Genomic DNA, 27,995 nt, shown 5'->3' with positions numbered 1-27,995 from the left:
CGTTTTCTCTCCCTTGCAAGGACTCATACTTTGGAACCAGGTTCCCTACACTCATCTTCTAATTTTCATGTCTCCAAACATTCTAGTGCACTGGGGTTTTCTTTCTTTCCTTTTTTCTGTTTGTTTGGTTGTTTGGTTGGTTGTTTGGTTGGTTGGTTGTTTGGTTGGTTGGTTGGTTGGTTGGTGGTTGCTGTCTGTTTTCTGCCATGGTCTCATGCAGTTCAGGCCGCCTTCCAGCTTGTCATGTAGCTGAGGATGGCCTTGAACGCTGATCCTCCTGCCTCTGCTTCTCACAAGCTGAGATTATGGGGCTGGACTATTGATTCATAACTGGTTAAGACCTCGTTGTTCAGGTTCAAGTCCAACACTCACATGGCAACTCACCACTGTCTGTATCTCCAGTCTTGGGGATCTGACACCTTCACAGGCAAAACACTCACACACATGCAAGTAAGAAGAACTGAGATTACAAGTGTGACCCACTGCACTGGGCTCTGATTTTCTTATCTCTCCCTATGTTACCTTTGAAAGACTCTTGCTTAGGGCATGGTTCATTTCATGATCCTCGGTTCATATACCCAGGCTGTATTTTAATTTTTCCCTCAAACCTTTGAGGATATTAATTTAAAAATTTAAATTTAATTAATTTTAAAATTTAGAAGTTGGGCATGGTGGGCCATGCCTGTAATCCCAGTATTCGGGAAGCAAAGACAGGAGAATCACTATGAATTCAAGGCTAATACTGATAACCATATCAACAACGACAATTTAGTTTTTCTTTTTCTCCTTTGGGGTGTGGGGGGTGTTCCCTGTGTTGTTAATACTGAGCCCCTCCACACCCCATCTGCTGCTCTTGCACTGTGCAGCTGCATCTGGAACAAGGAGCAGGCTGAGTATTCTGGTGGGAGCTGCAGGCATGCTTGTCCTCACTGATGTAGAGGCTTAATTAGCTGGGCCACGTCAAGGTCCTCAAATGTCACGGGAGGCAGTTCTCCTCCTGCAGGCTGGCCAGTTTCTCCAGCAAAAAACCTTCTAGTCTTCATCCAAAGGCATGGTTTCTTCAGTCTACTGCTATAGTTATGGCTGTGCCCAAGACTGGTCCACTTCCCTGAGAAGCTTTTCAAGGTCATTAATAGCCACAGGGCTGTATGAGTGAGTGTATGAGTGTCTGTGTGTGTGTGCAGAAGTATGTGCTCAGACGCGCATGGGAGGCAGCAGAATGGGGGTGATGACTGACAACCTGAGACTTGCACAGCTCTTGCAAAAGCACCAACAGCAAAGCCATGAGGTTTCCAGCCCAGCCCACACCCTCCTTAGGGTCCTTGGAGCTCTGTGCTGCAAAACAAACAGATTATTCGAGCTGCAGGCTTCCTCAGTTCTACTATTACCTATCAGCAAAGACACTCTGCTCAACATCTCCTGTGTGCTGTCTGTCTGTCTGTCTCCCTCTTCCTCTAGTCCGTCCATTCTTCTGTGAACTTCTCTCTGATCTCTTGGTCTCCAGCTCCTAGGCTAGCACCCAGGCATGTGCTACCATGCCAGGCTAGCTCCTATTTTTGACCATTTATACTTTTCCTAAAATAAACTTACTGCCATTAGCAGGTTTTCAGGAAGAATGAGATAAATACATGCCTAATCTACATATTTACCTAGAAGTCTTCCACTAGCCTGAATTTCAAACTTCTTTTTTTAAGACGTGTGTGTGTGTGTGTGTGTGTGTGTGTGTGTATGTGTCTGTGTGTATGTGTGTGTGTATATGTGTCTCTGTGTGTCTGTGTCTGTGTGTGTGTCTGTGTGTGTGTGTGTGTGTGTACATGCATGTGCTGCATGAGTGCTCTTGGAGGCCAGCAGAGGGATGCCCTGGAGCTGGAGTTACAGTAAGCCACCTGACACAGCTCCGACCTGAGCTCCGAGCTTCTGACACACCCTCAGCTGCACCATCTCTCTAGTTCCAAAACTCCAAGCTGCTAAGATGGATGACTCCACAATTCATTCCCACAAAACCTTGTATAGGAGTCATGATCATTAAGAATACACCCGAGTTTGAGGGCCCAGTCGGCCTGTTCACTTCGGCTCCGCTGGGCACACCCGGAACATAGGGTTTTATTCAAGCCTTCCCCTCCTTGTACCATTCCCTACACACTATTCATATACCCACCTGTATACGGCCCCCCACCCTGCCACACCACCCCCCTTCTTCTGCCTAGCTCTGCTGACCAAAGAGCACATGAGGCATCCTTGGCTGCCAGATCCAATACTTCATGCTCCTCAAGAAAAGGACTGGGCTGCATCTATGTGGTCAGGATTTGCTATAACAGCATGACTGTTAGAGCAAAGGGCTCATACAGTGAGTCCTTTGACCCAATCTTGCTTCTTAACCAGTAGATCTGCTGAGATAATGGTTTTATTTGATGTTTTAAGGTCAATATGGTTGTAGTCATATCTCACACTGCCCTGGGCAGAGACTTCACTCATTAACTGTGTGTTCAATGTTTATGTTCTTTCTGCGTTTCCTACTACACAAGAAAGCAAGAGCCCATCACTTAAATAAACTGTGTTGAGAACCAGGATGGGTGTCTCCCAGGAACACAGTAAAAGTATCTTGAGGAACTAGGATGTAGCTGGGTTGGTAGAGGGCTTGTCTATCGTGCATGAAGCCCTGAATCCTATTCCCAACACTACATAAAACAGGTATTCACACTGGTATATTTCAGCATTTGAAAATTAGAACCAAGAAGATCAGAAGTTTGAGGTCAGTCTTGGCTGTATATAGCAAGCTTGAAGCCACCCTAGGTTTGTAGTCTCTCTCCAAACAAACAAACGAAAACAAAAAAAAAAATCCAAGAAGAAAGGTTGATTGATGTCCCACTTTCATACCTCACAAACTGTCAGCCCCTAGCCATCCTTAAAACCCCATCTTTACTTCAGCTCCACCCAAATACTTAACAGATCGACACACCCACTAGGAGTGATGACGTAAGCCTTAATCCCAGCACTCGGGAGGCAGAGGCAGGAGAGTCTCTTGAGTCAGAAGCCAGCCTGATCTACAGAGTGAGTTCCAGGACAGCCAGGGCTACACAGGGAAACCCTGTCTCAAAAAAACATAAGATAAGGTCTACATATCCTATAGACTAGAGGGTTCAGAGGCAGCAACAGTACACTCTAACATTCCTGTTCGCAAGTTCAAATGTGCGAGTCATACTGTTAACCTAATGCTTGACCTGTGACACAATTAGAGAAATTCAAACACTGACTGGGCCTTGGATGATACGGAGCAATACTGTCAACTGCCTGGGCCAAAGCCCCCCTCCCTCAAAATAGCAGTGCTAGAGACATTGTTCTACACAGAAGGACTTTGGCCAGGCAAACAGGATTGTTAGCAGGTAAACAAGCCTAAAGGTTTCTGTTTACTATAAGAGCAGATCTTTTATGGTTCTTTCACCAAGAACCTTCAAGTAGAAACTTGAACACTACAGATGATAAGTGGGGAGCACCACTTCCAAGCAAGCAAGGAAAAAAAAGGAAAACCCGGCACTCTACTGGAAACTGGAGCAATAGCAGCACATGTACAATCTGTGGAGCCAGACGGTGGGATTTGTCTGGCACACACCTGACAGCTGAACTTAACAAACACAGAGGCTCTTCCCAGAGTGCACACAAGCCACAAGCCACCATCCTTTCTCTGGGCAAACTAGGAGGACAATGTTCATATTTAAACAGAAGCTTTTCGTGGCTACACTGGGGGTGGGTGGGGTGGCTAAAGGCATTCTCATTCTCATTCATCCTCTCTCTTCTCTCTCCTTCCCCCCCCCCCCCTCTGTTTTTTCAAGACGGGGTTTCTCTGTGTAGCCCTGGCTGTCCTGGAACTCACTCTGTAGACCAGGTTGGCCTCGAACTCAGAAATCCACCTGCCTCTGCCTCCCAAGTGCTGGGATCAAAGGCGTGCGCCACCACTGCCTGGCAAGGGCACTCTTGAGAGCAAAATGCATTCCCTTTTGTAAGCTATCAAGACCAGGAGACACATGTGGAAAGAACTTTCTATCCCTAGCAGACAGGAAATCAAACCCCCTTTTTCCTTGAACTTGGATAGTCTCCCCCACTTGGAAGTCTCTGTTGGCCTTGGGTTTTGGAGAACTCTACTGTGTTCTCACCAAGCACAGAAGAATTAGGAACATCCCACTTTTCAGGAAATGCAGCAACTCTCTTTTTCTTTGTACATGCATATATGCTGTATTTGTATACATGTTCGTGTGTATGTATACGTGTGTATGTGTACAGATGTGTGTATATGTACACAGGTATGAAGGGCAGACGGTGACTTTGATGTCTTTTCCTCTATTGCCCTTCATGTTGTTTTTGGAAGCAGGGTATTTCCTGAACCTGGACCTGGACTCAGCTAGACCAGCTGGCCAGTGAGCCCCAGGGATCCTCCTGTCTCTGTCTCTGTGGTGTTGGGATGACAGATGCATACTGCACCTGGCTCTTAGATGGGTGCTGGAATCAGAACTCAGCTCTCATGCTTGCAGAGCAAGGACTCTTCCAACTGCTCCACCTCCCCAGCTACTCACCCCAGCCCTCTGTCTTTTTCTTTCTTTTCTTCCTTCCTTCTTTCCTTTCTTTCTTTTAAGAATTGCACTTATGTTCATATGTATGTGTGTGGATACGTGCGTATGTGTGGCTGCCCCCAGAATCTAGAAGAGGAAATGAGACACTCCAGAGCTGGAGTCACAGGTGGTTATGGGCCACCTGACATCAGTGCTAGAAACTGAAGTCTCTTTTTTTGTTTTATTTTTATTTTTCGAGACAAGGTTTCTCTGTGTAGCCCTGGCTGTCCTCACTCCGTAGACCAGGCTGGCCTCGAACTCCCAAGTACTGGGATTAAAGGTGTGTGCCACCACTGCCCACCCATGAAGCCAGGTTTCTGGAAGAACAGTCAGTGCTCTTAACCTCTGAGCATCTCCCAGCTTCCAACCCTTTTTCTTTTTCTTTTTTTTTAAAGATTTATTTATTTTATGTATGTGAGTATACTGTCACTGTCTTCAGAAACACCAGAAGAAAGCATCAGATCTCATTACAGATGGTTGTGAGCCACCATGTAGTTGCTGGGAATTGAACTCAGGACCTCTGGAAGAGCAGTCAATGCTCTTAACCACTGAGCCATCTCTCCAGCTCCCCAACCCTTTTTCTTAATCACCCTGTACCTACTTAACTCCAACACATTATAGTACCTGCAACACATTACAGGACATTCCAAGAAGGAGGGCTGAATTAAGATGACTGGAGAGGAAAACTCATCAAGAGACGCAGGGTAACTGTCTGCTACCTCCGGAGAAAGAAACTGAATTGCCAATCCACAGGAGTTAGAGAGCTAACTAAGGCTCAAGGCCCAGAAGGCTTCTTCAGCCCTCCAGGCTCCAGGACCAGTGTTCTGTCAGCACCGAGTATCACACAGTAAGAGAGTCCCTGCCCATGATTTAGTGCCAATGCAAAGCATGTGGACGAAAAAGGACAGGCTGGAGTTGGGGAGACTAGGAGGAAGGGAAAGCCAGCAAAAGAAAACAGGGTAAGATCAAGACAGCGTTCTGGAGTGGTGGAGATGCCTATGGGAGAGTCCTGGTACCCATTAGCCATTCTAGAGTCTCAAGTCTTACCCTGGAGGAAGAGGCCGCTCCCAGGTGGTGGTCTTGGTGTTGTGATCAACATAATAGACACGCCCATTGGGCAGCTCTCTCTGTTCCCATCTGGAAAATAAAAACCAAGGGGAGGCGTGAAACTTCAGTTGAAAGGTACAGGCCCAGTTATGAAGGGAGTCCTTCACCATGGATGGGCTCAAAAGAAAAAAGCCAAAGATGACATTCAAGGTCAGCCCAGTGTCACACCAGCTCTGTGCTGCTGCTAGAACCCTTTTGACAAACTACAGTAGTGTCCCTTTATAGCAGATATTATTATAAATTCTCCCAAAGCACCTGCCTACATGGCCTGAGTTTTTCTTTCTTAAAGATTAATCTTTAATTATGAGTGTGTGCATGTGTGTCTATGTAAGTGTATATGCATGGGAGTGTATATGCATGTGAGTGCAAGTGTCCAAGAAAGCCACACTGGATCCCCTGGAGCTAAGGCTGCAGGCGGTGGTGAGCCATCCAACCTGGGAATGGCACTAAGGTCCTCTGAAAGAGCACTGTGTATTCTTCACCACTGACAGGCCATCTCTCCAACTACTCTGTGGTTTTTTGTTTTAAGATTTTATATATATGAGTACACTATATCTGTCTTCAGACACCAGAAGAGGGTATCAGATCCCATTACAGATGGTTGTGAGCCACCATGTGGTTGCTGGGAATTGAACTCAGGACCTCCGGAAGAGCAGTCAATGCTCTTACCCGCTGAGCCACCTCTCCAGCCTCTGCTCTGTGGGTTTTTCAAGTGAGTTCTTCTTGAGTGGTCTATGATCAAAGAGCCCTTAAGCATATGATGGAGGTTGAGGCTGTTTTCCTTCTAAAATGAACTTCTAACAAAAATTTGCATGCAATTTCTGAGTTTCATAGACTTCTCTAAAAGTTTACTGCCTTTTAAGCTACCACAACCTGCTTAAAAGAAAAAGAAAAAGAAAAAGAAAAGAACAAGTCGGGCGTGGTGGCTTTAATCCCAGCACTTGGGAAGCAGAGGCAGGTGGATTTCTGAGTTCGAGGCCAGCCTGGTCTACAGAGTGAGTTCCAGGACAGCCAGGGCTACACAGAGAAGCCCTGCCTCGAAAAACCAAAAAAGAAAAAAAGAAAGAAAGAAAGAAAGAAAGAAAGAAAGAAAGAAAGAAAGAAAGAAAGAAAGAGGAAGAGGAAGAGGAAGAGGAAGAGGAAGAGGAAGAGGAAGGGAAAGGAAAGGAAAGGAAAGGAAAGGAAAGGAAAGGAAAGGAAAGGAAAGGAAAGGAAAGGAAAGGAAAGGAAAGGACAAGTATCATGGGGCTGAGGGCTGACTCTTTAGTTAAAATCACTAGCTGCTCTTCCAGAGGAGCCGGGTTTGAGTCCCAGCCCTCGCCCACATGACTTGCACCCATTTATAACTCCAGTACCAGGGTACCTGATGCCCTCTCCTGGCCTCTGGGCATGCTGCATGTGTGAGGTGCACACACTTTTACACTCAGGTGAAAAAAAAATGCTCAAAGACAAAAAAAAAAATAAAATCTCAACAGGCCAGACCCCCCAGAGCTCCCGGGGACTGGACCACCAACCAAGGAATACACATGGAGCGACCCTTGGTGCTGGCCACATATGTGGCAGAGGATGGCCTTGTTGGACATCAGTGGGAGGAGAGGCCCTTGAGCCTGAGGGTGTTCAATGACCCAGTGTAGGGAATGCCAGGGTGGGAGGATGCGAGTGGGTGGGTGGGGAAGCACTCTCATAGAGGCAGGGAGAGAGATGATGGGATAAGGGGTTTCTGAAGGGGAGACCTAGGAAGGGGAAAACATTTGAAATGTAAAAATAAAATAAAATAAAATACAAAGCTCTAAAAAATAAAATAACTTGGGAGGCAGAGGCAGGCGGATTTCTGAGTTTGAGGCCAGCCTGATCTACAGAGTGAGTTCTAGGACAGCCAGGGCTACACAGAGAAATCCTGTCTCCACAAAACCAAAATAAATAAATAAATAAATAAATAAATAAATAAATAAATAAATAAATAAAATCTCAAAATATTATGCCACTAGTTCTGTTCCTTTAGCACTGTATACATTTGTGATGAAATCTTATTGATTTATCTATATTGAGACAGGGTCTCACTATGTAGCCAGTGATATTTATTTTTAAACTGTAGGATTCTTTAGCCGAGAATCTTTTGAATAGATTCACACAATCCAGGAACATAGTACACTGTTATATGACAACCGGGGTTCAGTCTGTGTAAGTTAATATGAGACTGGGGTACTGAGGGTGGCTCCTGTGTGCAATGGGAAAGACAAGGCAATGGGTGACTCAGAGTCAACCAACCCAGGCACCACACATACAGCTAAGGACCACTATCCCAGCCCTGCTGTTACTCAGAGACAGCTGGCAATGACCATACTTATCCAGAATACAGGAACCTATAAAAGGATGCCAAGGTGACACAGCGCTGCTTCCTGAAGGATGTACACAGTTCCCTAAGTTACCTGATGTCATTTACGTCTACTGCGGGGTACTGCCTGGGATTTTAGGAGGATACTTACCATAGTTTATTCTGACAAAAAGCTTGTTTTTAAAATGTTATGCTTGTTGTTGTTGTGTGCCTGCTTGTGTGTCTGATACATATGTGCTGACGCATGTTTGTCACAGCGCGCACATGAAGTCAGCAGACAACTTTACTGAGTTGGTTCTCTCCTCCCACCTTTCCATGGGACCTGGGGATTGAACTCAGGTCACCAGGCATGTGAGGCAAGTGCTTTCATGCTGCTGTCTCACTGGCTCTGCAACGCTTGTTTGAAGATAGAAATTTGTTTCAATGTAACTAGTACCTGAGAGAATGAAGTGAGCAAAATGTCTAATCTGTGCTTTGTAACTTTCCCTGTAAGAAATCTGTGCTTCCTAACTTTCCCTGTAAGAAACACAGAATAGAAACTGCCCCATCCCAACTTAACTCAAACAGAAACATTCAAACCCCACAGGAATCCATAGAGGTGGGGTGGTCCAGGAACTCATGGACATCCTCGGCAATGCAGGAAATTTAAGGATAGATAGCCCAGGCTCCATCAAACATTGTCTTCAGACTTTATAGAGCACATGCCTAGCACTGGAGAACATCAAGACAGGCTCAGGCCGAGTAACACTGCTCTGCTCAGTTGTGTGTGTGTGCTGGGATTAAAGGTGTGCGCTACCACCGCCCCGCTTTCTGCTCAGTTTTTAAAACTGTCCACAATAATTTGATAAGGTGTCCCTACCCCACTTTTTGAAACAGGGTTTTCTTTTTTTGTTTTTGTTGTTGTTGTTGTTGTTTTTTTTTTGGGGGGGGGGTCGAGACAGGGTTTTTCTGTGTAGCCCTGGCTGTCCTGGAACTCACTTTGTAGACCAGGCTGGCTTTGAATTCAGAAATCTGCCTGCCGCAGCCTCTCGAGTGCTGGGATTAAAGGCGTGCGCCACCACGCCCGGCGAAACAGGGTCTTTTTATGCAGCCGTGCTGGCTTCAAACTCAGCATCCTCCTGCTTCAGCCTCTTGTATGCTGGGATTTATAGTCATGTATTACCAAACCCAGCCTGGAATACACTTCCTTAAAAGATAAAATATCTGTTGTAGAAATTGGAGACTTAAAAAACAAACAAAGCCCATGAACACGTTTTTCTTTCAGTCTAGAACTCAGCTTGCACAGTTTCCATTTAACTTTCATTCCAGTTTTCATTTGAAACAAGGAAAACGGCTTTATTATACCCTGCCTAATATTTTAATTTGAAGACAGGCAATTCCAAGCAATGGATGCCTTTAACCCACACAGTGGTATTGAACTGCCAAGATACAAAATTGTGTTAACCCCCTTCCCTGCAGCCCGCTACAGTTCTAGCAGCTCTTTTAGCCCACAGGCCTAGGAGCTCTGTCCTCCCATCTTTGATCACAGCTGATCCTAGGAATGAAAGTCTCTCTTTCAGGGACTGCTATTGTCCAGCCCCGCTCCATATCCTTATGAACCCTCTCACCAGACTCAGCTAGCAAAACAGTGGAGGAACAAGACCTTCCTTCCACCGCCTTGTTAAGATCTACATTTTTCCTTTTCAAATTGGACTCCTGCTCAGACTAAATGACTGTATGGGTCTTCCCTGACCCCTGACCTGGCTTGCCTCCCTTTCTTTGAAAACTCTCACTCTTCCCTTACCTGCACAGCTATTCACAAGTCACACAGATCCCTTCCTCATTCATTCAGCACAGTGGGTCACTTCTGTCAGCAGCCACACGAGCCTCCTGCTTCTGCTGACCCACATAGATTAAGCCTCCCAACTATCTTGGCTTGGTCTCCTCATGCCAAGAAAATGATACTGCCTTTGACTTTTTGTCAGCATATCCCTGCCAGGGGTTAAGTTTCTGTCCCTTCTAAGCATCTTCCTCACACTGAGATGAAAAGCCTTTTCAATCCACTGCCGTGGGTCTCGATCGGCTGCATCCGGGTCGAGTAGGTTCTATCTACCCCACTGAATAGCTGTCTTTGATGCTCTCAGAAACGGTGTTCAAAGCAGCGAGTTTGTTTCAGGTCACTACCCAACACATTGCTCCTCGGCCCTCAGTGAAAGACACCTGGCGGGACGTGGGCAACAATGGGTCTTGTTTTTGAAAAGATTTAAGACGTAGTCTCCAATTTCATTCAGTCTTAAGGTAATTTTTCTTCTCCCTAAACTACCTTCATTCCTTTACTCTGATGTGTATCTTTCACCCTCCATCCCTGGTCTCCCCAAAACCACCATAGGCCAAAGCAAACAAACGCTCATCCCATTAGGATGATGTCACTTAACGCTCTACTCAGCTATCTAAAAGATCACTGTCAGCTTGGTGTGGTGCACACAGAGTCTCAGCACTTGGGAGGTAAAGACAGAAGGATTAGAACATCAAGGCAGTCCGAGCTAGAGAAAGTATCCAAACTCTTCAGTTAGTAGCTGGCTTAGTTGGCATGCAGAAAATTTCCCCCAAAGTGATTCTCCATTAAAAATCCCCAGGAATAAGCCGGGCGTGGTGGCGCATGCCTTTAATCTCAGCACTTGGGAGGCAGAGGCAGGCGAATTTCTGAGTTTGAGGCCAGCCTGGTCTACAAAGTGAGTTCCAGGACAGCCAGGACTACACAGAGAAACCCTGACTCGGAAAAAAAAAAAAAAAAAAAAAAAAAAGTCCCCAGGACTGAGCGGTCCACTAACTGCAAATGCAGGCTATATTCAAACATCCTAGGTTTGGACAGAATCTCAGCTTCACCAAAAATAGGATAAAGCTAACGGCAAAGAGTTCAAGTTAGTGTCAGGGTTCTTCCTAAATAACCTGTATAAAATGATACGGTTAAATGTTCAAAATGAGGTCTGAGAAAAAGTACTGACTACCTGTAGTCACTAATGGCCCTCTCAGTTAAAGAAAACCTGCTTTTCCCATTAGAAGACAAAGCCACTGAGAAGGTGGTGGGGTAGGAACACTAGGCAGAGTAGAAAGAGTTAACACTAGATGGATATGAGCAAACATATTACGTAAATTATATGAAATTTTCAAAAATAACTTAAAAAGCAATTAACAAAAAAATTAAACAAAATCATAAGACTGAGATGGTGATATACACATATTTATAATTCCCGCATTCCAAAGGCTAAAACAGGGAGATCCTGAGTTGAAAACCAACCCAGATTACCTAGTCCAGTGGTTCTCAACCTTCCTAGTGCTGCGACCTTTTAATACAGTTCCTCATGTGGTGGTGACCTCCAGCCATAAAATTATTTTTGTGGCTACTTGGTAACTGTAATTTTGCTACTGTTAGGAATCCTAATGTAAAATTAATGTAGGGCCCAGTCACCTTCATACTGGTGCCTGACTTCAGTGGTTTTTTTCCTCAACAGAGTAGGGACTGTGTTCAGCTCCATCCCTCTCCTGGGGCCTTTCCTGAATTCTGAACTAGAATTCAATCTAAGTACACTAATTTCCTTTTAATAACTACCAATAGCATTTTATGTCCCCTAAGCTCAGGATGTCAGAGTAGCAGCTACTGAGTTTCCTGAATTAAGTCTGTTTTCTTTTCCTCTTCAACCATCCCGTGTTCTTTGCCTTGGGGAAAGCCCCAAGTGAAGTCTGGCAACATTCAAATATAAGAAAATCAAGACAAGTCTCAGAAATGGTCTCTGTCTCATACACACACACACACACACACACACACACACACACACACTTTTCAAATGGAAGGTTGGCAACATAGGTAGATAATCTGAAAACATTGGATGAGAACAAAAGTGAGTATTTTTTTTCTAAAGGCAATTTGGCAACTTGATCAATACCCTTTCTATACGAATGCCCTAAAAGTTAGCATGCTTTCCTCTAGAACAGAGCCCAAGGAAACAATTGTGCATCAGAGGTGGAGCTGTAAGAGCACCTACCTGGCTCATCAATCACAGCCTGGCAGAAACCCTGCTGTGACTGCCCGATGGTGCAGTGAGAAATGCTATTTCTGTATTGGGAGGAGTCCACTCTCAAAACAAACTGGAAACAAAGTTATTCAGATGTTTGCAACACATTGGATGGAAAAGCTAGTTAACAGACAACATGCTTGACAAAGTCAAACCTGAGTAAATCGTAGAGGCTGGGAAGATTAGTAGGGACCCTTGCCACTGGGCTTCAATTTGATCCTGGGACCCACACCGCAGGACAGACCAACGCTTGGAAGTAGTCTCTCACCTCCACACGCTCACAAAACAAATGTAATGAAATTTAATTATATAAACATACTGGTTTTAGTTAAATCTAAATTGGCCCTGTATGATTAACATTCTAAGACACTGTCAGGTGAACAATGTTATGTGCTGACTTTAAAGACGATAAAATATCAAATTGAATGTGGATCTACAATGGGGACTGGGAGATGGCTCAGTGGATAAGGACATTCCCTGCTCTTCCTAAAGACACTTGGTTCCCAGAGTCCCTGTCAGGTGGCTGGCTCACTGCCACTCCAATTCCAGGAAATCCAAAGTTTCTGGCTCCTTAGGGCACCTCACTCAGGAGCACATATCCACATATACACATAATTAAAAATAAAAATTAAATCTTTTTTTTTTTAATCAACAAAATGAACTATCTGTAAGAATAGCATACCTGTGTACATCTCCTGGGACTGGAGTTAGGATGGAGTTAGGATCATTTGCTCCATTTTTTTTAAAGGCATTATACATGGTAGAAAGACAAGCTGTAGCCTGGGAAAAAGTATTGGCTATATATATAATTGGATTACCTAGCACATACTAGGAATCATGAAAAAATCAGCTGCGCGGTGGTGGCGCACACCTTTATCCCAGCACTCGGGAGGGAGAGGCAGGGGGATCTCTGAGTTCCGTGCCAGCCTGGCCTACAAACAAACAAACAAACAAACAAACAAACAACAACAATAAAATCCATGAAGCCATAGTACTCAAGAGGCAGAGACAGGAGATAAAGAGTCCCAGTCAGACTCCTAGGCTACAGAACAAGTTCTAGGCCATCCTAAGCTATATGGGATCCTATCATAAGTAAACAAATCCTGCAGATTACATACCTGCATACATACATACATAATTACATGCATGCATACACACATACATATATACAAAAAGAGAGAAACACAAATAGCCAAATAGAAAAGTGGAACAAAAATTAAATAAGGTAATTCATAAAGAAGCAAAATACTAAAGTTTCAATAATACTCAAAGAAATTAAAATTCAAACCACAAAAAGATGTCAATTGGACTGGAGAGATGGTTCAGCAGTTAAGAGCACTGACTGCTCTTCCGGAGGTCCTGAGTTCAATTCCCAGAAACCACATGGTGGCTCACAACCATCTGTAACAAGACCTGATGCCCTCTTCTGATGTCTGAAGACAGCTACAGTGTACTTACATATAATAAATAAAATAAATCTTAAAAAAAAAAAGATGTCAATCAAATTTCTTAGATTGGCTCAATGAAAAAGAGCTGACAATGATTTTTAGCAAGACTGCACAATGGCCGCCCAAAGAAGAGTGACCCCACAAGCCAACCGGAGGAAGCAGTTTGAGGGGGGTTTCCCACTGACACTGATGGTCTATGGTGCAGGAATTCCACTTCCAGAAGAACTGTTTGCTTTTCTTGTTACTTTGCTTTTTGTTTTTATGGATGAGATAGAATCTCACTCCAGGTTGTCCCCAACCTTGTTGTATATACCAAGCTAGCCCCATATTTAAGATCCTCTTGGATCTGTTTCCTGAGTGCTAGTTCTTCCTCTATGTAAAGTATGCAATCACATGTAGTCCTTAGTCCAGTTTTACTATACAGTGCCTGGCAAACTACTAATTGGGCATTACTTCCCTGCCTCCAACCTCTTCTGTCAAGACAGTGCTGGGTCAAGCCCAGAGCATTATGTATGTCAGACAAGCACTTTTCCACTGTGCTGCAGGCCCAGCCAGTCCCAGGACAGTCAGTTCCTACAGAAACAAGCACACATACAAAAAGGCATGCACATGAGAAGGCCTCACTGCAGCCCAGTTGCAATCGTAGAGAAACGAGAGATTGCACAAGCTTCTACTTCATACAACAGAAAACCGCATGGTCCTGATGTGGATGTGACCACATTTTAGGCATCCTGGTACACATCAACTGTATCAGAGAAAGGCATGTAAGACTTTCGGATGTATTTAAAGCCTCAAGGTTTTTTGGAGGGGCTAAGGACTACATTTACTTATTTGTCTGTCTGTCTATTTATTTAGGGGACAACTTGTGGGAGTTGGTTCTCTCCTTGCATCTTTCAGGTTCCAGGGACCAAGCTCAGCTCATCCGGCTTAGTGTTGTGTACCTTTACCGACGGAGGCATCCGCCTGCCTCCTAGTTACCATCTTATCTGTATGCCGCTAATAGCTTACAAAAGCACAAGCAAATACTGTCATGCTACCAAAAGTCTTAGATATCTGTCACCTTCATGTCAGTATCTGTCACCCCAGGAGAATTATTTAAGATGTCCTCACTTGCAGTGTGAACATAAAAATAGCTAACTCACGTTGCAGTAAAGAATAAACAAAACAGTCTCTGGGTTGAGCTCAGCAATCCCCAACTCAGTGCAGAGTTCACACCATCTGGTAGCTTCTATTAGTGGTCAGGGAAATGACACGGGGTGCACAACAACATCAATGCTTAAGTCTAGAAAGGTCTCTGGCCCTGCGGGTGCTATGTCTATACCCCACGCCCCTCCTCCAGCCCTGACAATCAAAGATCTCGTTTGCTTTTGTCTGTTGTTGTTTTGTGAGGTTTGTCTTTTAGATTCTTGAAACAGGGTCTTTCACTCTGTGGCCTCGGCTGGTTTTAAACGCAACAATCTTCATGCCTCAGCTTCTACATTGCTAGGATTACAGGTGTGAGGCACCATGCTCACTCTATGATCAAATTTTAAACTAAAATAAGTAACGGGTAAGAGTGTGTAGTCAGGCCTGGAGAGATGGCTCAGCGGTTAAGAACACTGACTGCTGCTCTTCCAGAGGTCCTGAGTTCAATTCCCAGCAACCACATGGTAGCTCATCACTATCTATAATAGGATCTGATGCCCTCTTCTGGTGTGTCTGAAGACAGCTACAGTGTACTCACATAAAATAAATAAATAAATAAATAAATCTTTAAAAAATAAATAAGAGTGCACAGTCACTTATCCACTTACACTGCCTCTCCATCTCCCTAAACCATGAGGGATGCTGATGATGCCAAGATGGGCATGAGATTCCTTATTCTTGAGGAGCTCATAAGAAAGTACAGTGAAAATGGACTAATGATTACATATGACTGCATACTTTAGACATAGGAAGAACACCTCATGGCTCAGTAAGTCCACAGGGAACTGCAGAGTCTTTTAGAAAGAAGACAGAACATGTACATTTTGAGTTATCTAAGCATGTAATAATCTTTTTTTGAGGGGGTCAAGAACGAAACCATATACCACAATAACACAAGGTGTGGAAAGGGCACAGTCTCCCAATACAACCCTTTAATTGCAAGCTACTCAAGATGTGGTCCATGGTCCAAACTGTTACCGTCCTGGGCCCAGAAGCAGGCTCCTTAGCTTAGCTTTTAGAAACCTCCGTCCTTTGACATAGCCTCAGCATCTAGATTTAAGTGATCTCTGAACAGAAGATAAACAAAAGTAAACAAGCATCGTAGGTTGACAATTTGGAAGTGAATGGGTAGCAACCCTCCCAATGGCGTGTTCTTCATTTATAGTTTGGGTGGCACTATAAAATGCTCTGAGTGAGAAGCACTTTGGTTAAAGCCAAAATCAAGTTTGGAGTGAGATTCAGTGGAACAGGCTGGCTTGTAACTCAGCAGACGCTCCAAATTCCCCCATCTTTTTGAGTGTTTATACAAAGCACCGGGGAACTCTCAAGGTCCTCAAAGCCCACCTAATGAAGCTAGGGGTCTCCAGCACAGGGAATGGGGACAGGACAGATGGTAAATGTGAAAGGGCTAGAAAACGCCACTCCATTAATTTCACTCTGAGGCAGGAAACAGAACAGCCAATGACTTGGGGAGAAGAGGGATGGTGTGAAATGGAATTGAGGTAAGCCGGCAGTCCAAACACAACGTCCTCTCTTATGTAAGAAACCACAGCCGTGTGCTAGCTGCCAGGGTAAAATAATGTGCCTCTGTGTGAGGGACTCAGAGCTGAAAAACTGGGTCATAATGGGGGTTTGTCAAAGCCATGCACACATGGGCGGTTCATGAGTATTCCGTCTCCAAAGTGGGCTCTGACACTGAGAAAAACCAGACACAGGGCCAACTGACCAAAGTGGCCACATTGTCTACCCCTGCCTGGACCACTACCTCACGTGTGTCCAACATCCCTCCTTTCAATACACACTTACAACCTGGAGACTCTACACCCTTCCAGTAGCTTCTTTGGGGCTAATTAAGTTAAAAACTTTAGGGGGGGGACTTCAGACAGGGGGAGAGAAACGGACCAAGGAATGCTGTATTTGGCCTTAGGCAGCTTAGGTTTTAGAACTTCCTCAGTCTGGAAGCACACAGATGTGTGCAACCAGTCTTTCCTGCTATAAATTTCAGAAGACCAATGTGGCAATTCTTGGAATCCCCGTGAACCTTTTCCATCCCTCAGCAAAGGAGATGGAAGATCTGAGAAGATAAAGTTGGTAACAGAGTCACCCAAGGCCCAAGCAAGCAATCTAGTTTGTTCAGAAATATTTCACTCAAACAGCATCCAGTGACTAGGAGGACTAGGAGCCTTTGTAAATGAGGATCGGTGTTCTGACCTGTGACAGACACAGCCCAACCCAGAGCCAGTCAACCTAGAGATGAAGGGAAATGTAATATTCTGTCACAGATGTTCTCTCTTTAAAGCCTCAGAAGCAGAGAAATTCATCCGGGTGAAAAGGAAGAGAGAAATGGAGAGGGACAACAACATTTAGACACACACATTACAAGTGTGTCCTGGGCCTACTCTGTGCCACGCTCCTAGACACCTACAGCCCGCTATGACAGAGGGACTTGATCAAGCGATTACAAGTATGAGAAAAGACATGCATACACATCTTACATATATCTATGCATCCATCCATCCATGTCTACAGGGATCAGAAAGGCTGATTCCTCCCTGAGGATTGTCATTAACCTGAAACTTAAGCAATTAAAAGTCAAGACGTTGAGGATGTTTTGAAAGAAACCATCATGGGGGAGGATCCTCAGTCAGGAGAGATGGTAGCTCATGGCTCAAACTAATTCATTAGGACTGGAGCTTAGAGTACAGGAGAGTGGCTTCCACGGAGGCCGATAGGTAGATGGAGCCCCATTTGTCAGAGATTTCCAGCTTACTTAAGGATTTGACAAATTATCCTGAGAGACAATAGGAAGAAATGTGGCATTTCAAGCAGGAAAGTTCATCTTAGAGTTTTACTTTAAAAGATTAATGTAGGAGCTGGAGAGATGGTTCAGCGGTTAAGAGCACTGACTGTTCTTCTGAAGGTCCTGAGTTCAAATCCCAGCAACCACATGGTGGCTCACAACCATCTGTAATGAGATCTGACTCCCTCATCTGGAGTGTCTAAAGACAGCTACAGTGTAGTCATATACATAAAATAAATAAATCTTTAAAAAAATTAATGTAAAGAAAGACAATGGTCTGGTGGTCTCCTGGGCCAATGGTAGACCATATTCAGGACAGGTTTGGATAGATCAGAGGATGTTCTGGTATAGATTGAGTTAAGATACACAGCTAGTAAGTGGGCCCAAGATAGAGAAATAAGAGCTGGCATCAAGTTCTCAAGGACACCAAGGGATTGGATCAGGTGCCCAGAGAGAGAACGTAGTGGGACCAGAACAGACGTCATAAACTATTCTGAGCACACACCATTTCTCACTTAGCTCTACATTTGCCAAGCCCAGTCCTGGACTTGCCATCTCTTAAACAGTAATGAATAATCTATCTAATGGACAAACGCAGGCCAGTGAGATAGCTCAGTAGGTAAGACACTTGCCACCAAGTACACAACCTGAGTTTGACTCTCACAACCCACAGGCTAGAAGGACAAACTCTCTAAAAGTTGTCCTCTGGCTTCTCTGTGTGTTTATATACACACACTTATACAAACTTTTTTAAAAACACATAACTAAAAACTTCTAAATAAAGAAATATGCATCATGTCAAGGCAATGGCCTGTACTTTGGACACTGGCAGAAGCTCAGTTTACATGCCTTGTTTATAAATTTTCATAAAAGATAAAGGTATTCTGTGATTTCTCCCAGTGCCCTCTTGAAGAGCATTTCAGGTTTACAAATTGGAAGGGTCAATATAGAAACTGTGTCCTTTCTGGGTTCCAATACCAAAGAGCCAACCCAAACGTCTGCTGTCCCCACTACTGTGAGCTCACCAGTGCTGGTGGCTGGCTTCAGTCAAAGGCGGCAAACTCTGAGCCCTGACGTGGTCCTCCAGATACTGAGTGAAGTACCAAGTACCCCTGGAAAACTGGGGGTTCCATACTCTTCTCTGGAACATCCTACACATAAAAGTGGGCAGCAGCACTTCCTCACCCCATCCATCCCACACTCTCATGAGCCTTGTCACATTCTAAATGCTCTAAGAAACAGACACTGTCCAAACTCCACCGCAGAAAAGTGGTTAGCCTCTGGCCAAGAGAGGAAAGGGGTGGGGCAGGCTTCCCTGGGCTGCTGAATAAAGAACATTCTCAGAGCCTGGAGTTTTCCAACTGCTAGGAGCAGGAAGTGCCCAATCCCAGAGAACAGTAAGCCTCACACGCCCAGCATAAAGACATGTCGAGCCATTAGCCCTAATTGCCTGTGACTGACACAGAAGTGAGGCCGGCCTTCCAGGCATTTGCTCTGGAAAGAAAACAAACAGCTCACTGGGGACATAGGCAGCCATTTTCTCTCCTTTTTGCCAAAATGATTCTGCTCTGTTTCTCTCAAATTATAGCACACAAATTTGAAAATAAGAACAATATAAAATCTCCCACTTAGAAAATAGAAAATAAAATCTCTACAGGGATACACAAGCATTTGGTTAATAATCTTCTTTCAAAATCAAACACATTATCCCCAAATAATAATAATAATAAAAATAAATGGCCTTTTCAAAGCTCCCTCTCACCACTCCAGTTTTCTTCAGGTTTGAGATAATAAGAACTATCTGCAATGGTTTTCACTTGATCAGCACATTATCAGGAGAAAGGAGTTTCATGAATGTTTAGTATAAACAGCAAAAATCACACACACTTTCTGATAGAGGATTTTTAACAACTGAGAGTTCAGAAATGAAGCAGGTGACATCTTTCCAATGTCTGTACAAATTATCCACTGAAGGAATCCACAGCGTCCTCAAGCCTGCCTCAACAGGTCACTAGTGCTGAGCAGGACAGACACGGGCTCCTTTGAAACTTTCCTTTCTGTCTGTGTGTCTGTGTGGGATGGTTCAGCCCTTTCCTCCACGCAGGGACTGGGACTGCGCAGGCACTTAGACTGGATAGTAAGTACCTTCACCTGCTGAGCTGTGCACCAAAAACTTTTTTTTTTTTTAACAACAGCATTTTTTGGGGTAGGGGATGAGCCACTGGGCAAGTGTGAAGGCTAGAGGACAAGCTGCAGGGGTCAGCTCTCTCTCTCCACTCAGGGGGTGAGGCTTGGTGACAGGCACCTTATACTAAGCCATCTTGCCAGCATGGGACATTGGTTTATTTGGTACCATACTGATGACCAGGGTGGACAGTGGGACCAGCCCTGACCACAGTCTTAACTGAAATAAGACCATTTCCCAGGTCAGAAGCAGTCTCCCGCCTTGTGTCTCCTTGAAAACTACTTCAAAGCAATCCTCGCATGTCTCTCCGCATGTTTCACACACACCGTTTACTGGAGTCCCTCCACTGGGATGCTCGCTATCAGCACATAATCAACATGTAAACCATACAGCCAGGCCACAAGGGTGAGGTGCAGGAATGGATTCAACTGCTGGTGTGGTGTGGTTTATCCTGTGTGTGTGTGTGTGTGGGGGGGGGGGGGGAACAGGACCCATGTTCTTTTAATTTTTTTTCTACATTTGTTTATACGGTGTGTGTGTGTGGTTGTCAAAGGACATAAACACTCTGGCTTGGTAGCAAGTGCCTTTATCCACTGAACCATGTGGTCAGTTCCCAGAATCCATGGTCCTAATCTCCACTCACTACATAGTCAAAAATGAGCTTTCCTTTGTCTTGCTGGAGTTGCCATCTGGGTCGAGATCTTTGCTACACAAAGAGAGCAAGAAGACGAGTACCCAACTTAACACTGGCCACAGCTGAGGAAATAACACAGTCACAGCAACTGAGCACCTAAAGCCTGAATCCTTTGTGGACTGCCAAGGTCAAGCTCAGGAGGGAAAAAGCTAGTCACTAGTCAGACATCCTCCCACAACCCACGAAGGCAATGAGCTCCTTGTTCCACAGAGGCTGTCCACTTAAGTCCCAGCATAAAGCAGCACTGGCCAGCACGGGTGGTTCAGGTGCTCCGTGAGATGTACACAGAGCAAGCACTTTGACACCACTCTTGCTTCTATACATGGCAGCTTTGCCAGAGACCCCTGAGCACTGGGCAACAACCACAGTGTTTCTAACCTGGTGAGGAGAGTGCCATGATGGAACACAAGACTACTCACCCAGCAGGAAGAGCATCAGGGGCCTGGGCGGCAGCAGGGAGCTGCTGTGTCCCGGAAGTGCTGGCCTCCTCTCCCTCTGCTGGTGTGGACTGTGCAGGGAGAGATGTTGTGTTGGGATTTGAGGACACACTCAAGGCTGCTGCAGGCAGGGATGTTACACCAACAACCGACGATTCTTCAGGTTCACTGGCTGGAGTAGGTTCCTCATTCACTGCAAATGCATAGACCATACTTAAAGATAACAGGAATAAGAATGTTTTCTTTTACTAGATTTCACATGTCAGACAAAAACACTGTATCTGTGATACTAGCCTACTCAGATTAGACAACAACTGTGAGCTTTATAAAACCAGGCCTAGTAGGCACTGGTTCTGGCACTCGGAGGTGGAAGAAGCTTGCTCACTCGCCTTTTTGCACACCCTTCAGTGTGAGTGAAGGTTATACGTAACTGAGTAATAGCCAGATTCACGTGGCTAATGCTAGTTGTCAGCTGAAACCAACATGTCTTCCTAGGATGTCACCAAGCTGACTTTTGAGGCGTGGGACTCACTGGTTGAGACCCTTCCGTTTTGTTTACTTATTTTGCAGTGCTAAGGATCAAACCCAGAGTCTTACCTAGGCGGAGCAAGCGCACCTTCACCCAGCTGAGCTAGCTTCTCAGCCAGCAGTCAGGTCTGCCTGCCTTCTTTTTTTTTTCTTCTTCTTCTTATTTTATTTATTTTTTTATTTTTATTTTTAAAATTTTTTTAACATTTTTCTTATTAGGTATTTTCCTCATTTACATTTCCAATGCTATCCCAAAAGTCCCCCATACCCTCCCCCCCACCTCCCTACCCACCCACTCCCACTTTTTGGCCCTGGCGTTCCCCTGTACTGGGGCATATAAAGTTTGCAAGTCCAATGGGCCTCTCTTTCCAGTGCTGGCCAACTAGGCCATCTTTTGATACATATGCAGCTAGAGACACGTGCTCTGGGTGTACTGGTTAGTTCATATTGTTGTTCCACCTATAGGGTTTCAGACCCCTTCAGCTCCTTGGGTGTTTTCTCTAGCTTCTCCATTGGGGGCCCTGTGTTCCATTTTATAGATGACTGTGACCATCCACTTCTGTATTTGCCAGGCACTGAATAGCCTCCTCATACAAGACATCTATAACAGGGTCCCTTCAGCAATATCTTTCTGGCATATGCAATAGTGTCTGGGTTTGGTGGCTGATTATGGGATGGATCCCTGGGTGGGGTAGTGTTTGGATAGTCCATCCTTTCGTCTTAGCTCCAAACTTTGTCTCTGTAACTCCTTTCATGGGTATTTTGTTCCCTATTCTAAAGAGGAATGAAGTATCCACCCCTTGGTCTTCCCTCTTCTTGATTTTCTTGTGTTTTGCAAATTGTATCTTGGGTGTTCTATGTTTCTGGGCTAATATCCACTTATCAGTGAGTGCATATCTGCCTGCCTTCTTGTCCATATTAACATTACCTGGCAAAGAGGCTAGACTGGTTGTTTAATAACTAAATCTGTATAAGAAATGGCTTCCCTACATAAATGCAAAATTTTCTATTTATATTCAATCCAAGCCAAGCTGGTGCACAAAGCAGACAGCAGTCTTCTTTATGTAAAGCTGTAAACTTTATGCAACTCCAATCTTAAAGCCCAGAATGCACACTGCTCTTCTAGAGAACCTGACTTCAATTTCCAGTATCTCCATACGATGGCACACAACCACCAGTAACCTACCCCAGGGGATCTGATGCCTGTGGTAAGTTCATCACCCAGACTCTTCTGCACACCTGCGCAAACACACGCACACATACACACAACCACAAATAAAACTTTTTAAAATGTTGTAGAAGATAAACAAAACACAAAAGTATTGGATTTATAAATTTCAATCCACGTGTTAACGCCCTTTATTTATAGTAAAACTTCCCCATATTAGGTTGAGGTTAGTGGAGGACAATGCTCTTAATACTGGCCTTTAAGTTCTATAGAAAAATTCTAAGATAATTAAGTGGGAAATTGCCAAACAATGCATACAGTGCATATATATGTGTGTGTATGTATTATGTATGAGACACACACACATACATGTACTATTATCATCTGTGTGTGCTTGGACATGTGTGGTTTTCCCCTCAGATAACACACATGCATATAATTGTTTACTTAAAGAATGTCTTTGTGGTGCTGGAGAGATGGCTTAGTGGTTAAGAACACTGACTGCTGAGTTCAATTCCCAGCAACCACATGGTGGCTCACAACCATCTGTAATAGCATCCGATTGCCTCTTCCGGTGTGTCTGAAGACAGCTACAGTGTACTCATATACATAAAATAAATAAATGAATCTTTCAAAAAAAAAAAAAAAAAAGACTGTCTTTGTAGGAATCACAAGAAACACAATAGCCACGGCCTCTGTATGTTTAAGCTGTACTTTCACCCCACCCCTTTCAGTTTTTTGAGACAGGGTTTCTCTGTGTAGCCCTGGCTGTCTTGGAACTCCTCTATAGACCAGGCTGGCCTCAAACTCACGTATCTGCCTTGCCTTTTCAAGCCAGCACTCTGGAGACAGAGGTAGTTAGACCTCTGAGGTCAAAGCCAAATCTGGTCTACACAGAGTTCTAGGCCAGCCACGGCTACCCAGTGAGACCATCAGTAGTAGCAGCAGCAGCAGCGATCCAGCTTTACTTCAATGGAAGTCTGAAAATGACTTAGGCTGTCTGTGCCCTTGGTACTTCCTTTTTAAAAAGACAACATAGCCAAAGCTAACCTTGAACTTCTGATCCTCCTGTCTTTACCGTCCGGAGTGCTGGGATTACAGGCATGCAACACTATGCCCTGGGCATGCAGTTCTGGGGACTGAACCAGGAGCTTGTGCAGGCTACATAAGCACTCTACTGCCTGTGTCACATCCCTGCCAACACTTTACTTTCTACCCTATGTTCTTGCCAATCTCTTTCACAGCCCTGTTCCCCAGATGGTCTCCACTCCACTGCTGTCCAGACTGGCCATTGCTTGTACAGATTCCACAGTGCCTGTGGCCTCAGTTGTGCAACCCAGAGCTCCTGATGTGTTAACATCTTTGGGACTTGGCTGAGGTGTGTTTTCAACTCTTTTTGTTTTGGTTTGGTGTTTGGTTTTTGAGAGAGGGTTTCTCTGTATAGACTGGCTATCCTGGAACTCACTCTGTGGACCAGGACAGCCTCAAGCCTGCAGAGATCCCCTTGCCTCTGGCTCCAGAGTATTGGGTTGAAGGCACATACCACCCCTCGAGTTTCCAACTTTTTTTTTTTTTTGGTTTTTCGAGACAGGGTTTCTCTGTGTAGCCCTGGCTGTCCTGGAACTCACTTTGTAGACCAGGCTGGCCTCGAACTCAGAAATCCGCCTGCCTCTGCCTCCCGAGTGCTGGGATTAAAGGCGTGCACCACCACGCCCGGCTTGAGTTTCCAACTTTTACTGAAGGATCAGAAGGCGGAGCTGTGTCTTGGCTTCTACTTTACACTGTCCAGGAAACAGTTTGATAAATACTTGTTCAATACATATGCACTCGCCAAATCTAAAATTTAAAAAAGACTGTAGAAATAAATCACCTGATATTTGTATAACATTACCACTTAAAAATATCTGGGTGAGCCAGGCGTGGCGGCACATGCCTTTAATCCCAGCACTTGGGAGGCAGAGGCAGGCGGATTTCTGAGTTTGAGGCCAGCCTGGTCTACAGAGTGAGCTCCAGGACAGCCAGGGCTATACAGAGAAACCCTGTCTCGAAAAACCAAAACCAAAACAAAACAAAACAAAACCTGGGTGTAGGGGAGGGTATAGGGGACTTTAGGGATAGCATTTGAAATGTATTTATTTATTTATTATATGTAAGTACACTGTAGCTGTCTTCTGACACTCCAGATGAGGGAGTCAGATCTCATTACAGATGGTTGTGAGCCACCATGTGGTTGCTGGGATTTGAACTCAGGACCTTTGGAAGAGCAGTCGGTGCTCTTAACTGCTGAGCCATCTCTCTAGCCCCCAGCATTTGAAATGTAAATGAAGAAAATACCTAATAAAAAATTGGAAAAAGAAAAAAAATCAAAAAAAATCTGGGTCTAGCTGGGTAGTGGTGGTGCACGCCTTTAATCCCAGCACTCGGGAGGCAGAGGTAGGTGGATTTCTGAGTTCGAGGCCAGCCTGGTCTACAAAGTGAGTTCCAGGACAGCCAGGGCTACACAGAGAAACCCCATCTCAGAAAAAAAAAAAAATAATAATAATAAAATAAAATCTGGGTATGCTCTGTTGTTATTTAGCTTTTGTTTGTTCACTGTTTGAGATGGCGTAGAACCTATGTAGCCAAACTAGCCTGAACTCATGATCTTCCTGCTTCAGCCTGCGTATGAGTGCTGTATGCATCTTTATAAAAAAAGATGGCAGGATGGTGGGTCCTTACCCCATGTCCCCTAGTATTACTCTTTTATATAACCATGGCACATTTGACAAATTAAAAAAAAAAAAAAAAAAAAAAAGGAAAAAAATCTGCCCAGTACTATTAACTAAACTCCAGATTTATTTGACTCTCACTAGCATTTCCACTAAGTCGCTTTTTCTGTTCTAGGATCCAATCCAGGATCCCTCATTGCCTTTAGCAAGTACACTTTTATTAGTTCATTTCTCATTCCAACAGCCCATGAGGAAAATGTTATTCTCACTTCACCAAGCAGTAAGATGCAGAACCGCTGTTCAAACCCAGAGTATTGTGAGGAGGAAATAATGGAAAGAAGGAAATAAAGAGTGCTTGGACATTCATGTCCAAGGAGGAGTAGAGGAGCCAGGGCAGTGGGGTGGGGGAGATACCAGGGCAGGGGGGTGGGGGAGGTACCAGGGCAGTGGGGTGGGGGAGGTACCAGGGCAGTGGGGTGGGGGAGGTACCAGGGCAGTGGGGTGGGGGAGGTACCAGGGCAGTGGGGTGGGGGAGGTACCAGGGCAGTGGGGTGGGGGAGGTACCAGGGCATGGGGGTGGGGGAGGTACCAGGGCAGTGGGGTGGGGGAGGTACCAGGGGATGGGGGTGGGGGAGGCACCAGGGCAGGGAGGTGGGGGAGGTACCAGGGCAGGGGGGTGGGGGAGGTACCAGGGCAGGGGGGTGGGGGAGGTACCAGGGCAGGGAGGTGGGGGAGGTACCAGGGCAGGGGGGTGGGGGAGGTACCAGGGCAGGAGGGTGGGGGAGGTACCAGGGCAGGGAGGTAGGGGAGGTACCAGGGCAGGGAGGTGGGGGAGGTACCAGGGCAGGGGGGTGGGGGAGGTACCAGGGCAGGGGGTGAGGGAGGCACCAGGGCACTGGTTTCTGTAACCGTGAGTGTTCCAGAAAGCTCCTCTGTGATGTTGGTTAAACACTTCAATTTTATGAATCACATTTACTCAAGGATAGGAAACCCTTTGGCCAAGAAAAAGAATCAGGAATTGGACATCTTTTTCTTAATCCCAGGCAAGCCAGCCTACCAATTGATGAGCTCCAAATTCAAAGAGAAAAGGAGGGAGGAGATCTTGTTTCAGAATAAGGTGAAGAGCAACTGAAGAGCATGCTCAACAGTGATGTCTGGCCTATACACAAAGGCACATGCACTTACACACATGCATTTACCTGTACACACCTTGAACACATACATGAAATCACACATACATATGCACAGAATTTTGTTTTAAAGTAGGGGTAGAGAACACCTGAGTTTTGTTCCCAGCACCTACATCAGATGCCTCCAGCACATCCCCACACATAGACACATGATTAAAAATGATAAAAATAGATGGGGTGGTGGGACAGCCCCACTTGGGAGGCACAGTGAGTCTCTCTGGGTTTGAGGCCAGCCTGGTCTACATATTATGTTCCAGGCTAGCCAGAGGGTATCATAGTGATACCCTCTCTTAAAAACAACAACAATGGACCTTTTTTTTTTTTTTTTTGAGACAGGGTTTCTCTGTGTAGCCCTGGCTGTCCTGGAACTCACTTTGTAGACCAGGCTGGCCTCGAACTCAGAAATCCACCTGCCTCTGCCTCCCAAGTGTTGGGATTAAAGGCATGCTCCACCACAGCCCGGCAACAATGGATCTTTAAGCAAAAAGAAACAGTAAGGTTGCATGAGCTAAAGGGGAACGGGTGGTAAAGGTATTATCCTTCAGTTCCTGGCTGATGGTAGGATTAGATCTTAATTAGATGAAGGAGATTAATAGAACTCCCACTTCTAGCATGCCTCTAAAAATTTAAAGTCCAGAGTTTGTTTTGAGAAATCTATGAATTTTCAAGGAGAACAAGTGACAAGGCAGAGCTAGCCCTTTTACACTTCAGGAAAGATACTATGCTAGGGCTGGAGAGATGGCTCAGCAGTTAAGAGCACTGGCAGCCCTCCCAGAGAACCTGGGTTCAATTGTCAGCACACACATGGCAGCTCACAGCCATCTTTAACTCCAGTTCCAAGGCTTCTGATGGTCTGTAAAGAGGGCATCAGGCAGCCACGGGGTGAGAGACACATGCAGGCAAAACATCTAAATATATAAGATAAAACTTTTAAAAACACAATCCCAATAATCAAAATATATGGGACTCACTCAAAACAAATTCTCACGGTATAGAAGAAAGCAGTACGTGCTAAATTAAGTAAAAGTCACTGAAAAACTGCTCAATGACCACTCAGTGAGAACAGGATTCCAATGCAGAGAAAGAGTAACTTAGGCTGGGGTGCAGCTCACTGGTCAGTATGAGCATGAGGTCAAGAGTCCAATCCCCAACACCCAAACAAAAGAAAAAAAGACAGTAAGAATAGACCATTAGGTAGAACTTATTAATATTGATAGCCTTAAAAACTAGAACAGAACACTATTAACAAGGTTAGAGAAAAAAATCTCATATGCTGCTTTGTGAAATTTATATGCAGCTTTGGCCATATAAGCAATCTTTTTTAAAGGAAATTTATTTCCTTTTTATTGACTCCAGAATTGCACTTAAGAGCTATGAATAGTGGCCTGTGCATAGAGTCAGCTACTCAGGAGAAGGGCCCAGTGGGAGAACTACAGCCTAGGCATTCAAGGCCAGCTAAGATAACACAGCTACAACTGTTCCTTCAAAAATATGCTTCTATTTTTCCCCAGAACAAATCTGTATGCAAGGAGGAAAGCACGCCAGCAGAAATCC

At 44.9% G+C, this 27,995-nt stretch overlaps 1 protein-coding gene across 3 annotated transcripts in view; it reads right to left on the bottom strand.

Annotated features, from left to right (window-relative positions):
* Wwp2 (WW domain containing E3 ubiquitin protein ligase 2) overlaps nucleotides 1–27,995 on the bottom strand; it is a 122,957-nt gene that overhangs the window by 20,350 nt on the left and 74,612 nt on the right. For all 3 annotated transcript variants that reach the window (XR_003947327.1, XM_006531299.4, NM_025830.4), the window contains 2 exons: nucleotides 20,830–21,040; nucleotides 5,652–5,741 (listed from right to left, as the gene is read on the bottom strand). Coding sequence is in view for 2 of the 3 variants with exons in the window: in XM_006531299.4 (XP_006531362.1) it covers nucleotides 5,652–5,741; nucleotides 20,830–21,040 (301 nt within the window). In the remaining variant the exon portion in view is untranslated. The remainder of the gene's footprint in view (nucleotides 1–5,651; nucleotides 5,742–20,829; nucleotides 21,041–27,995) is intronic.

The sequence above is a fragment of the Mus musculus genome, chromosome 8 (assembly GCF_000001635.26).
Source record: "Mus musculus strain C57BL/6J chromosome 8, GRCm38.p6 C57BL/6J".
NCBI classification, from domain to species: Eukaryota; Metazoa; Chordata; class Mammalia; order Rodentia; family Muridae; genus Mus; species Mus musculus.
Note: the sequence above shows the minus strand (reverse complement) of the source record. Positions and strands in the feature narration are given on the sequence as shown.